The sequence below is a fragment of the Pollicipes pollicipes genome, unplaced genomic scaffold (genome assembly GCF_011947565.3).
Source record: "Pollicipes pollicipes isolate AB1234 unplaced genomic scaffold, Ppol_2.1 Scaffold_2555;HRSCAF=2994_pilon_pilon_pilon, whole genome shotgun sequence".
Classification (NCBI taxonomy): domain Eukaryota; kingdom Metazoa; phylum Arthropoda; class Thecostraca; order Pollicipedomorpha; family Pollicipedidae; genus Pollicipes; species Pollicipes pollicipes.
The window spans coordinates 41,193,333-41,207,657 of NW_023596136.1; the positions used below are offsets into that span (position 1 = coordinate 41,193,333).

At 50.8% G+C, this 14,325-nt stretch overlaps 1 protein-coding gene across 1 annotated transcript; it reads right to left on the reverse strand.

Moving 5' to 3' along the window:
- Positions 1–135: 135 nt before the first annotated feature.
- LOC119101305 (thioredoxin domain-containing protein 16-like) lies at positions 136–11,051 on the reverse strand. The gene is made up of 12 exons (XM_037224599.1): positions 11,048–11,051; positions 9,415–9,583; positions 8,737–8,827; positions 8,285–8,432; positions 6,263–6,403; positions 5,165–5,378; positions 4,679–4,879; positions 4,259–4,370; positions 2,524–2,687; positions 1,786–1,958; positions 1,236–1,361; positions 136–368 (listed from the first exon to the last, which is right to left on the reverse strand). The coding sequence occupies exons 1-12, from the start codon at positions 11,049–11,051 to the stop codon at positions 340–342; spliced, it is 1,572 nt and encodes a 523-aa protein (XP_037080494.1). The 3' UTR covers positions 136–339.
- Between the last annotated feature and the right edge of the window lie 3,274 nt (positions 11,052–14,325).

Consider the following 14,325-nt stretch of genomic DNA (forward strand, 5'->3'; position numbering starts at 1 on the left):
GGGTGGATTCGGAGTTAGACTTGGTTCTTCTGTGGAAATGACAAGCTAAAGCCGGCAGACTGCATATATTGGACATAAGTATTTAGCAGACATATGTGCGTTCATGTATTGACGCAAACCTGCAAAGAAAACATCTTCACATGAGAGCACATTGCAATACACATACTTGTCTGTCTAATTAGAATCCGAGGAGATCCACATTGCCGAGGAAACTGTCGGCCACATGAAAGCCATACTCGGATGCTGGAGACCTCTGTACACGGATCTCTGTTCTGTTCTGATCTCCGACCGGAGCAGCAGGCTGCTGCACCACGACGCCGCGGAGGACATGTGCCGTCGTTACAGCTCCCCCCGGCGGCCGTGAGAGCCTGAGGAAGATGACATGCGTTTAGAACATGTGATCTCAACCGCAGGCTGTTCTAAAGAGCTAATGAAACAAAGCAAACGCAGAACTATACACATCAGTTGGCCGGCCTGTGCCTCAGTCATATTGTCATTCTCGTATGGTGGTGTACTTCACGTTCTTCATGCGCGTCATCCTACATTTGCTGTTCCTTCCTTGCACCCAGCATGTGCATGCATAGGTGGTTTGGGTTGTCATGTCTGACTATTGTACCGCAAAGATTGCTCAATCATATTTTCGCATCACTGTCGACACTGGCACCTGCCATGACTGCAGCGACCGGCAGGTTCTGAAGCATTCACCACCGACACCAACGCCTGCCAGGCTCTGCAGCACTCACCACCGACACCAACGTCTGTCAGGCTCTGCAGCACTCACCACCAACACCAACTCCTGCCAGGCTCTGCAGCACTCACCACCGACACCAACGCCTGCCAGGCTCTGCAGCACTCACCACCGACACCAACGCCTGCCAGGTTCTGCAACACTCACCACCAACACCAACGCCCGCCAGGTTCTGCAACACTCACCACCAACACCAACGCCCGCCAGGTTCTGCACCACTCATCACCAACACCAACGCCTGCCAGGTTCTGCAGCACTCACCACCAACACCATCGCCTGCCAGGTTCTGCAGCACTCACCACCGACACCAACGCCTGCCATGACTTCCGCGGCCGGGAGGTTCTGCAGCACTCACCACCAACACCAACGCCTACCAGGTTCTGCAGCACTCACCACCAACACCAACGCCTGCCAGGCTCTGCAGCACTCACCACCGACACCAACGCCTGCCATGACTTCCGCGGCCGGGAGGTTCTGCAGCACTCACCATCGGAAGCACCCTGAAAGCCAGCGAGCGTCTCGGCAGCGTCGCCCCCTGGAGCCAGAGTCGCTGCCGGAGAACCAAAGTCGATAGGTGGCAGCACCGGATGCCACTGCTCTGGCTTCAGAAGCACTGAAAGCCGGAGAACAGACGGGACTTGAAACACAGGACATCACATGACAATGTGCCATCAGCTCCGATGTCTACTTGGACGTCACTGTTTTCTGACAGGGTGATTGACGTTTAAGTGGTACCCACCAACACCTGATGAGCTCGCGGATTCATAAAAGTGTCAAAACCAAGGAAACAAAAGAGCATGATTAAGTCATTTTTAATATCAGAGTTGACCTTTCATGCGTATGGCTTTTGCGTGGGCTCTTGCAACATCTGTGCAGGAGGACATTTGTCGTGGTAGCCTGTGACGTGAAGGGAAGTTCTTGCCGTAAATTGATGTCTGAAACTACTCACCACCAGCGGCCGTTTCGTACCGCAAAGTTACGCCCTCTCCTCTCCCGGTGCAGCGCTCTCGCTGACCCGAGCGAGGCTCAGTCCTGACCTTTCCCGGTGATGAGGCCGGCGCGGACGGCGGTCACCCACTGCTGCAGCTCGTCCAGCTGTGGCCGCCCCGAAAACTGCACCACCTCACCCGAGGTCATGTTGACGGCCACCAGGGCGACCGCGGCGGTGACCTCGTACTGCTGCCGCGCCAGCCGGGCCACCGGGTCGGAGCTGCAGCCAAAAAGACAGCCGCTAAACTGATTGTAGAGACTTGTCGCCGTGTGGGATAGGATGAAGGATGCAGCAGGCGAAATGGCTCGCGTGCAGCTTCGGAGGTGTGCTTTTCCGTTTGTATGGTCTTCCCTGGTCATCACTGACTTCTTCAAATCGTTTCCAGAAGAAGGTATTAAGTACGCCTGTTCGCGCTACGTTGATGATGCTGCGCAGCCGAGCACAAAGCGAGCCATCTGACAAGACGTCACCGCGACCTATGCAGAGCGCAGCGGGACGTGAAAAAGGCTGTTAGATTCGAAGCAGTACCCGATAGCACCATCTTAAGGTCACTGTGATTCATCCAATATTGGGCGGGAAAAGCGAAGGCATTTCACCAGCATGGGCACTTTGACAGATGCGGCGACTCAGACGCGTAGAACATATACATCACATTGATGGCGCCATACAACAGGGCGTGGAACACATTACACAACGCACGGACAGCTGGAAATGCCCACCAAACCAGCCCGCCAGAGATGCGCAGCTCGTGACTTGAGTCATGAGCACCTGTTCATCCTCCCACCTGTTCATCCAGTAGAAGTCGGCTTCTGAGAGCGCCACGTGCCCGGCCGCTTGCACCAGCGCCTCCGTGACGTCCGGTCGCGGACAGGCCGGGGGCGTACAGAACAGAACGAATGTCCACTGCGTCGGTCGGAGACGATCGAAGTTTTCCTCCGTCAGTTGGGACTGAAAGCGCGGCGCGCCTGAACGACGCAGCCAGAAGAGGCTCTGCGGATGTACTAGAAAAGCTGAACTGCCCAAGCGAGTCCCTGCCGATGGGCTCTCTGTGAAAGTTCTGCGCTGATCACACTAACGTCGGCGCTGATCACACTAACGTCGGCGCTGATCTGATAGCGCGCGGTGCTGCCGCTGGCGAATCACTTACAGGAACGGCTGCAGGGGGACATGTCTCTTACAATGTATGACCATGTTTGCTTACGACATATGAAATGGTAGCGTCGATGCCGTGAGACTTTAGAAACTTATCTTTCACTACTCATGTCATTAATGACATCGAGATCACCCCACGAGACCAGAACTTACGCATTTAAAACCGGTCTCCGTACACAGCTTATCAACTCCTCTCTTGGAAATAAAACCGGTAAGCCGTAATACTAGACATACCCATATAAGTAGCTATTACAACTCGCAAATTTTGAACACAGCTAGTTAAGGAAAGTTGCAGCCCTTGCAATCGTAAAGTACTGGTATGTCACCCAAAATTGTACGTGAAGGGAATCGTATGTATCGTGTGCCCTTTGCAGGAGGATGGAGTGACGTCCTTTTCATTTTCCAAACACAGCGCGATATCTGTCTGACTCTGTCCGTCACCCTCCTTTAAGTCTTCTTTCGGGATTAGGTTCGGGAGGGTTTGATCTTTTTCGCACCATATCAGATCTGTGTAACTCTGCATTTGGCGAGAATTTTAAGCGCGCATACGCTGCATGTCACGTTCTGCAGGCGCAACATTTTGCCCTGCTTTTCTGCGTGCGCACTTGTTGACAAGAGCGGCGTTTCCTGCAAAACTTTAATGCCACCACAATTAAGCATTTCCCACTCAACTAGCATCCAAATACGCCTGGAAACACATACACGAAACACACGGAACAGAAAACATTTTCAAATTGCAGAAAAGCTGAGGACCACCGACCGAAGTTGGGTCCGATTCTCGACGACCGGTAACTCGGCTGCGCGACCCGTCGTAACTCAAAACGGCGCGGCTTTTAGGTGTGGCAACATTGGACCGGAGAGCGGCTGGTTTTACCCTCCTTGAAACCCATCTCGAATACAAGACACTATATCCTAAACTGGGAATGGTTGTGCCGTGACCAGCGTCCACCCCAAATATTTGCGTTTTTTACGATGATTTGGATTACATTGACAAGCTATGAATCGTCTCGCCACCGATTTGGTGTTCAGGAAATTGTCAAGGTTGACTGGTCCCATATCTTGTAAATTTTGAAGCAACGTTAGTTGTGAATGGATGCGCGAATGCTGCGTGAGTCGATTGATCTACTCCTGAAAAATAACACACTGATGAAACCCATTGATGTCCTCTACCAAAGGTGTATGGCCGCACTAGCTCAGTTTTGTGCATTATCCACATGATGACACCTGGCAAATGTCACGTCTGTGAACGTCTCGTTTATACCACGCCGAAAAACTCCGTACTAGTGCTATTTCCCAAAGAGAGGACTTTGTGACCGAATGCTGATGGTGTTTGTGGATGTGATGCGAATGGGACATGAACCGCTCACCAGTACTGGTTCGCATCGGCTTATCGACTCCTCCAGTTTGATCAAGTCGACTTCGAATGCCGGTTGAAAAGGGTCGTTTCTCTTCAGACAGTGTGCAGCGTTCTTGCCAAACCTGGAAGCGAGACGAGACCAAACTTCAAAGCTCCGTTGATGTCGTAAGCCAATCTCTGAACAGATTTAACGTCAAATGACGTTTTCAGCGAGCCACGTAGCCATAAAAACGGTCAAATACGCTGTTATGTGCAATGTGAGGCGTGGCGGTGGTCTTAGAATGCCAAGATCACATTGCGTCGCAATTCGGGATGGGCACGCGTTTGGTCTGACAGACCGCAGTAGATTACTGTTGGCTCATTGACAGACTATGTTCAGCGAATCACATATATGACGCAGTGGAGGACGGAAAAATGAGTTGCTTCCCACCTTGAAAAAACTTGGCTGTCTTCCAGCGAGGCAACCAGAATCGTGCCTCTCAGGCGAGTCAAGGCGTTGGGTGGTAGCCGCAAGCTGGTGGGAAGCACCAGAGCTCTGCTGGTGCCATCTAGTGGTGATCCGGTTACTTGCCCGGTCGTCCAGAGTTCGATCTGAGTGTCCTCCACGACCAAAGGCACAGGTGCCGGGCCTCTGCAGTGAAAACAGCGAGTGATAAAGAAAATGTCGCGGATGCCAAAACTCTCCAAACCCACGCGTTCTCGGTATACGTTCGTCGATTTAATAAAGACCGCCGACCACCGACCGCGGCCGCCATGCCAAAACTCCCTCCTGCCAACGACTCTCAGCACATCGAGCGTGACCTGCTTTGGCTGTGTGCTCTCGCGGCGTGCAGCAGCTCCAGCCAGCGCCGAGACGGCCAGCGGCTGGCGTGCGCACAGGCCGCGCGACCAGCCGCCGCCGAGCGTCTAAGCTCACACGGACAGCAGCTCCCGCAGGCGGGCCCGGGTCGGACTGGTGCTGTGGAGGCGGGCGTGGCCGGCGGCGGTGGTGATGAGCTGCGGGTGCGACCGTACGCCCAGCTCGTCGCACAGGTCCGTCCAGTCCAGGCAGTTGAGCCGCCCGAGGTGGCGGCGCAGCGGCGACGACAGCGTCACCAGCTCCCACAGAAGCGCACGACTGGCCGGGTCCCCTGCAGAACAGGCCCGTCGCGGCTCACTGCAAGGCCATCCGCAGCGGCAGCTTTGTTCGCCGCGTATGCGAAGGACAGGCAGCGAAGAGCCCACTGCTTTTGCGTTGTCAATAACCACTCATTGCGATTTAAAGATTTAGTGTAGGAGGACTGGAAATTGAAGAAATTGTACCATCGCGATTCGCGTTGTGCAGACATCACTTCCCGATGAAATATAATGCTGTAATAATCTTCCAGGATTTGGTGTCTTCGATTGGAACAACAATTTCAACGAAGCATCTCTGCGGCTCTGGTCTGAATTTAATTTACAACTGACACGCACCTGTTTCCATGCGCGTTTCATTTAGCAAGATCGCAGGGAGGGGGCGGGGGGGGGGGAAAGGTAGATGCATTTTGGAATGCTTCACCACCGGCGGCCAGAACGACCCTTATCTTCTTGGCATACGATTTGACGTTCGGTGTTTGATGTGCGCAGTCAATCGGTTTTTGAACTTTCAAAAGCCAACCGCAATGTACCAAATGTGGTAAGGGCAATTGGTCGGACGGGGTGACGTCGTCAGGACCATTATTGGGACGGAATAACTTTGACAGCACCACAAGTCGGATGGGACGACTTTTCAAGTCGGATGAGATGACGTTGTCGGGACCATTAGTCAGATGGGATGCGCCGGGAGCCCCGGGTCATCGGGCTATGGAGTAGAATGCGGTGAAAGAGATGTGAAACGACCCCGTGAAGCACATAGCAGGACACTTAGTACTCAGGAAAGAAGTACACTAGGTACATCACTAAGTACAATAAATACTCAGCTTACAGGAAAGAGCGGTGATCAGAAATGTTTGAAGTGCTCGTGATTACGTGTACGCTTCAGGGAACAGTGACTCACAGGGTAGATAGGCAATCACAGCGAAGAAGTCCCGAGACTTGGTAGATGATGTGTAATCGTCAGCAGATAAATCCTGAATGGATTCGAAGTTGTCTCCCTCGGGTAGTGATAGTTCCAGCTCATCGTCATGCTTCAGAACATCTGAAACGTTACAATACATCTCACTTCACAAGCTGCCAGTCGGCTGACACTGGAAGATGTGCCGGTCAAAGCGGAGGTCCTTTTCAGATCGGTGGCGGCTGGGCTAATCCTCCACCCAAGACTTCTGCAGTGTATGCATCCTTCATCTTCTTCCGCCCTCAATCTCTGATATCAAGCTAACCTATGCCTACTAATGAAGCTAAGCTTTGTTGGCCTGACATTTAATTATCTTTGCGTGGGCTAATGAGGATGGTCATTCATGAACTTCGCTACTATTCCTCAAAACCATAAACGTCGTTTTCCCGTTGCATCAAGCATATTTTTCATGGCACTACAGCGAAACATTCTGAAGCCGCTGAAACAATATATCAATTGATGATAGCCCAGCAGATCATGTCTGCCCCACTGGATCTCTAATGGTCGTTTAACGCGTAAACAAATCCAGCGTAATGAGGAATTGGTCGCGTGCAAAACAATGCCTGCACGGCAATTAGACTTTAAATCTGGTATCTTCGATACTGACTTTGACGTTATTTCCGCATAACCTACATGGCATGATCAACCCTATTTTGGCCCACAACAGTCCTGACACTCATTTACGGTTACTGAAAGCTTCCGGATGCTGGTGCAATTCTCCCAGAAGTCAAACCATAAGTCACTGGAGAAGGGATAGGAGTAAGTAATATCCCTCCAGTGACGCATGGGTACGTTACCCACCCGTGAACACATGGCTGTGGGAGCGCCCCTGAACCTGTTCATGGGTCACGCAAAGCTGTATTAACACGCGCCCAGGTGACCAGCTGAGTGCCCTTTGCTCAGGTGGGGATAGAGTTAGGTTGATCCTCTGATATCTCAAAAACCAATAACTTTAGAAACACCAAATTTACAGAATGGGCCAAACTATATGTGAACTCATCTGTGTTAAATCTGAGGCACATAGGTGCAATCAGCTTGAAGTCAGACAGATAAAAAGCTGTATCTCCAGATCGGTGTCCCAAGCGCACCCAGACCAAGCCATGCAACCTGCCTTGAACCTAGATACCTGCTCTAAGGAAAAATATAAGAAAAAGGATGTCATTCGAGGTCAGCGACCCTAATTGTCCTTAATGATGTCATGGTGACCAAACTATTACGAAGCTGCTTTGTGTTTTGTATTTGAATAAGCGTCAAGAAGGGCTTCGCTGGGCGGTTTGTTCCTAAAAAGGAAATGTTGACATGGTCATGTTAGGTCAATAACCAATTCTGACCTAGAGGCAAATCATCAAGTAAAAAAGCAGATGGTTTTGACCTCGGCCTAGCCTTGATACCTTTTCCAAGGCTGCTGCAATTGTGTTAATCCTAAATTCAATTATTTTGTCGCCTGTGAAAATATCCCAGATGTGTTGCTTCGCCTAACATTCGATTTTTTTGCATCAGATTGGACGATTTCCCAGAAATACCCTTCGCTGACAGCGACGGCCTAACTGACCTGCCATGGGTTAGCGACCTTACCCCGTACATCTAATTTTTACACCAAAACATTCACTTTTTAACTACCTTCAGCTCTTCGTTTAGTTTGGAGCACGCCATGCCTTTCTGAAATATAAACCTTTGGGGGAGGGGATCAAATTGGCCCGTACCCTTCCGATTACGTGTTGACACACACCAGAATCGCAACAACACACGGGGGAGAACAAGGTCTGCAAAATATATCGGCGATAAAATGGTAATGCTACATACCATAGGAATAGTGGAAATATGTAGCGGGAATGATGAACGTTGTTTTTCTAACGACGCTCGCGAATTCAGCGAAAACCGTTTGTCCGGAATAACACTTGGTATGAGTTGCGGCAAAACACTGGAGTGTACCAATATCGCTCAAACAGTCAAGAGCCTACTAACCGGGAACACTGTCCATCTCCACCTCGAGATCCTCCCAGTCCACCTCTTCTCTCTGGTGCCTCTCCATCGCCTTCATATACTTAATCAGCTGATCGTTGATAAAGCCGACGACATCATCATACTGGTTAAGCAGCGCCGAGACTGTCGTCTGGAAGTGGAAGCACCATGAGGTGTATGCGATAGTCGACACTTCGCAAACGTCACCACCAACATACCCAGATGACTTGACACACAGCCACAATGGAAGGTTCCATTTGCGCGGACCGGAACTGAAATGAACTGGCATGCTACATAGAGCGTTGTAATTCAATGCTGCGAATTTCGCGACGCGGCGGTAATAACGCAGATGTTTGCCCGGCTCCTAATTGGCAGTGCGTACCGACCAAGCGCTGAACCAGGCATTAGCATCACTGTCCGGCCCAAAATGTGGTGATTTAAGAGAGCCGGCTTACCGTGCCTTTGGTGATGAACGCAAGAGATGGCAGGTACAGTCGATTCACATCCAACCCAAACTGGTTCAATGATGCATGGGGTACGACGGCCCTGCAATCCAAAGCTTCACTCAGTAAAGTGGCCAGTTATCAGGGCACGTAAAAGGCAGATAAATCAGTCGACGATAATCTAAGTTGGAAGCAATTGACCAGCACATAATTGGTGCGCTGCGGCGCAAGGGCCTTTCTGATTGTGTCTGAGGCTATTCCATGCCGCGCCAAATAGTTCGTGAGCATCATACAAAAATAGCTCTACAGACACGGCGTACTCGTCTCGGACCAAAATAACAGCTACCGATGATCGTATTTGATGATCCATATGACAAATGTCCTGTTGAAAAATGAATGGAGGCTAGCCCACTCGAAATCAAAGGGGGAAACGAGTTCGGTAACCTATTCCTTGACTGGCACGATAACTTGACCTATGAGCGCTCGTGGCGTAAAGTATTGACTGCTGCATCATGCGGTAGCAGCCCTTGCTGTTGGTAGATATATGGCGTGGGGCCGCGGTGTTCCTTTTTCTATAAATATTTCGAAGAATCATCAATCAAGCCAGGCGATATTTCGCGAGCGTGATGTCTCGGGGCGCTTCGAAACGCACCTATGTGAGGCTATCCCGCATGCAGCACAATGACTCACAGATTGACGACAACGAAGCCGACCGAACCGCGGAAGAGCTGAGCGAGGGTGGGCGCGATGGCCGTGACCCGAGCCAGGTCGGCCGACCCAGTCAGCAGCAGCGTCACGTGCGTCTCCCACAGGTCGAACGGCAACCTCGATGGCGGAGGGGTGCGGCGGCGCAAATCGTCTGCGGCACACGGGACAACGCTTCAAGGGGCGTCACTGGGGGCGACTAGAGAGAACAGGGACGCTGGGAGCACGCTTCAAGGGGCGTCATTGGGGGCGACTAGAGGGAACAGGGACGCTGGGAGCACGCTTCAAGGGGCGTCATTGGGGCGACTAGGGGAAACAGGGACGCTGGGGAGCACGCCTTGCAGCACCACTGCGTGCGACTAGGGTAGACGGGGACACCGGAAATACACTTACAGTATCTATGGGTGACTGGAGAATACAGGGACGCGGGGAACACGGTGGGTTCACCACTTGGAGCGACCAGGAGAACTAGGGACGCTGGGAACGCGCTTGAAGCGCCACTGGGGGGCGACTGGGGGATACAGTAGCATTGTGGATGCGATGAAACTTTTTTCGCGAAAAACGCGGTCAAATTTTCCAACTGTCGTATCTTAAGGATAGGTAAGGACGAAAATAGTACGACTTCGCATCCAAAACTCTGGCTTATTACAAAGTGTGTCAAATGTATTAAGCATAAAACCGATTGCATTTCATTATATTACAAGCGTAGTCTTAGGGCATGCATATTACATGAAATGTGCTTAAGCATTTGGAAATCTTTGAGGTGCTTGTGTCATGGGCTCCTAGGCACCCCTACAGGCCAGTACGCACAACGGTTGGAGGGAGAGAGGCCGATCTCGAGGCCGACACTGATAAAATACTCTCATGGATCAGCTGCTACAGGGTTCTCATAATAACGTTCTTGTCTGTTATCTGGGTTCTCGCTGTTATGTTTTGACTGGTGTGGTAAGCAATAAGGGTTCAGCTGGCCACTCATTTTGAGGCAGATGAGGACAAAACTCTAATTTTTGCTCGTACACATTACGCTAGTTCTCGATCCACATGGCGTTTTTAATAGTAATTGTCCTATAACCGTGCCTTCATGATTCTTTCGCTGAAAATGCGTTGCAATTCCTTACTGCGACCAGCTGTTGCTCAGCCTCCCGCTACTCAACGGAAAAACGCACACGGGTGTCGATTTGTATTCTTTTGTGAGGGCCCTGCCCTTGCAAAAGAATATTACTTTTGATAAAAATAAAGTGGGCTAAGTCCTGTGAGAAGAAATGGGGGTGGGGAAGGGGTAGGCTGTCGGGCCTTTGGTTTGCCCCCCCCCCCGATAATTTACAAAAACTGACGGCGGATAAGTAGCAAAACTGGGGAAGGAGGTATCACGAGTGCGCGCCCCTTTCTTAAGCGGGTGCGGGACCTTCGACGTAAGAATAAACATTCACAAAACAACGGCAAGGGAAGAGCACCACTTCCGCAAGGTTGTATGAGTCATTGATGAGTATGGCGATACGGATATCCACAACCTGCGATTGCAAGTGAATCAGGTACTGTTTTGCTTTATGGGACTGGCTCCAGGCTCGGCCTGAACCCCACTCTCGTCCCTCCAGGCCAGGTCCAAACACCTGCTCACCCATCCAGGCCGGGTCTGCGCCGCCAGAAAGCGACGCAGCTCCACCGCCTCCATCTCCTCGTGGAAGCTGGCTCGGCGGCACTGCTCGGCCGGCGGCTCCGTCTCCAGGCACAGAAGCATCCAAAGTCGAGGCTGCACCAGCTCCGTCTGATCTGCACGCAGAGGTCAGGGGTCACCATCTGTCGGCACCTGCCACCGCCCGTCAGCTGCCGGATGGGATACAGATCCGGGGCCGCGCGGGTGGAAGCTAGATGGCGCTGACGCCGGCTCGGCCTTCCATTTGCGGTTGTCAATGTCGGCAGTTAAATCTAGGAATCAGTACGTCTCTATGCGCTAAGTTCATGGCCCGATCTAATGTCTCGTTTTCTCTGGACTAGGGCTGCTTAACTGGGGCTGAGCCCCGACCCCGGTGCCACACGGCACATTGCGAACTCGTGACGCATGACATTCAGTCATTCAGGCATTGATGCCATTTAAAGGGGATGTTCCACATTTTTATTGGGGTTTGAACTGAAATAGCTTACTTGAAGACCATTCGGAACAGTTCACAGCCCTGCCGACCTCACGACCTAGAACCGCCTACTTTCTGAGCCACACGCCCGCGAAGATGTGCAGATTATTTCAAGGTACATCAGGCATGCATGACGCCATAGAAAGGTCATTCGATTCCTGTCAGCACATTGGTCATGCGGCATTCAAGGCCAACAATGATTTAATCGTCGAGTCGCTCATGCCTGGCGTTCGTGAGCGCGGCTTACAAGTAATATGCAATTCAATTGGCTCTTGATCAACGCTGGGCGAGCACTGCCAGATTTAAACACGATTTAGTTGTTTGGTTGCTTGGATTAGAGGCCTTTCGGCCGGAAATGGTCATTTCAGGGCTATGGGATGAAGGAGGATGGATAGCGGTGGGGGTAGGACTACATGCGCCTGGGGGCTTAACCACCGAGACTCAGTCCGCGCAGGGGCCCCTCGAAATGTGCGCTGGGCGCCCGGTCGGGGCCCCCTTCCCGGGGGCCTCTCAGCCCTCTCGTGGCCGGACCACGCGGTCTGCTCCGGACAAACGGGGACTCGCGAGGATTCAGGACAAAGCAAGAATGAGGATCAGAGTGTCGGATCATATCAGGGATCACGTTTTGTGTCACAGAATACGAGAAGTTGGACATGGAAGCTAGATATTATGGAAATAAACATACCGTCGAATTATTTAAGAACTGCGCCCCAACCGAGCGTATGAATGCAGGTAAACACCTCAGACTCACAGATAAAAATGCAAGAACGCCACTAGAAAGGGCGTTCAAAACACGAGCACACGAATATTTTGGTTCAGCAAACACCTCCAGCGTCGCCACGCGCCACCTCTCGGAAGATTGAAGTGATGAAAGTGCGTGCTAGGGTGAGATTTCGCACGCCAGTTTTAACAGCAACAAGTGTTCCATGACGCAATAAAATACCGTATTGAGGAGCATATTTACTAGATAATTTTGTTGTCTAGAGCAGTCTTTTAAGCTGATTCATCATATCTGATGCTTGCTTCGATACCTTCAGATGACTCAAACATTCCCTTTCCTTTTTTCCTGGTCCGTTTTCCTTCTTTCCCTTTTTCCTCATTCCCCTCAAACATTTCCTCAATATGTCGGACTCCAATCGAGGGATTATCCGCCGCTGATCGATAAAACATCGATAGCACTATCGGCAAAATAACGACTGGTAAGATTGCGCGAGACAGCAGGCCCTTGCCGTTTTCCTTGTGTCTCATGGCATCAAGTATACATGGAACGGGAAGCGTGTGCTATGCAGGCAAAAAAGCAAAGACAGAACATTTTTCACGGCCTTTTTCCATGCAATGCGATACGATATACGATATGCGATATACGATATACGGTATACGATACAAACGATGCGATAGTTACGGTAGACCGTGCCTATAGCTGTGGCCTACCAGTGTGGCATACCAGCTGTGGCGTACCAGTGTGACATACCAGTGTGGCATGCCAGCCGTGGCGTACCAGTGTGGCAATGCCAGCTGTGACGTACCAGTGTGGCATACCAGCTGTGGTGTACAGTGCGGCATACCAGCTGTGGCATACCAGTGTGACATACCAGCTGTGGCGTACCAGTGTGGCATACCAGCTGTGGCGTACCAGTGTGGCATGCCCCTGCAGGCTGCGCTTTGGACAGCATGTCAAGGGTGCCCGCTCGACAACTCCGACCAACAGGCTTTAGACAACGGGATAATGGCGCGGTAAAGAAATGTGTTGTGCAAACTGCAAACACCCTCATTTGCCACGTCATAACTGTTGACGTCATACTTCATAAAAAAGCATGGCAGACGAAAAAAGAAATATAAAAATCGCACCATCTCGCTGCGTGGGGCTACCGTCTTCCATCCATCGGCTTAGCTGATAAAAATAAGTAATGTTTTAGACCTTCCAGTGCCGCCGTTGGTGTCAATGTCGATAAAAGCGGAACAGTTTCAGTTCTATTGATGTACATGTACTTTAAGCTCAAATTGAAACTCCATGTACTCTGTGTACTGCAAGATAAAGTTATAGTTTTCCAGGAAATGGAATGAAAATCGTCGGAATAGGCATACTCATAAGCTCGGTGATTAAAAAGCCCCGTTGCTGCAGAACTGCCAAGTAAAAATGTTGAACTAGAATAGGAGGTTTTGCGGGTAAAGTGAACTGCGTTTAAACGGTCTTCGGGGATTTCACCCAGGGACTAGCATTCTTAAGTCTGAGTAACGTGAAAATGTTGCAACGTAGCTCCTAGCAGCGCACAACACGTTACAAAACAACACGACTGTACTGACAATGATTCGGCTATTTCTTGTGAGAAAACGCGAACATTGGAAAGGAAAGCTAGGAGAAGATTTAGCCCCATTATTTTGCAATACAACGCCACGTCTCTACAATCTTAAGTAATGCGCGACTGTATTCGACTCTGGCGTGGGTGACATCAAATTGTGTATGCAAGGTCAAACTTTATCACGTTTTGTTTTCTACCTTTCAATTCACTCAAAGTGCCGCTCTAGCTCTAAGTGATGTTATGACATCCTTGTGCATCAATATTGCTATTGCTGTCGCACTGGACGCTGTCTCAAACGAAATAAAGCAACTCAGTTGCAATCAGGCTCAGGGAGTGGAGGGTTTTGGGACTTACATCCCAAGACATGTCACAGTGTATTACACTATGGCCGTCTCTCGCTGTAAAACCCCATACAGAGGTAAAAGCTTCCGAGCTACACACCCGCAAAGATGTGCAGACTAATTCGT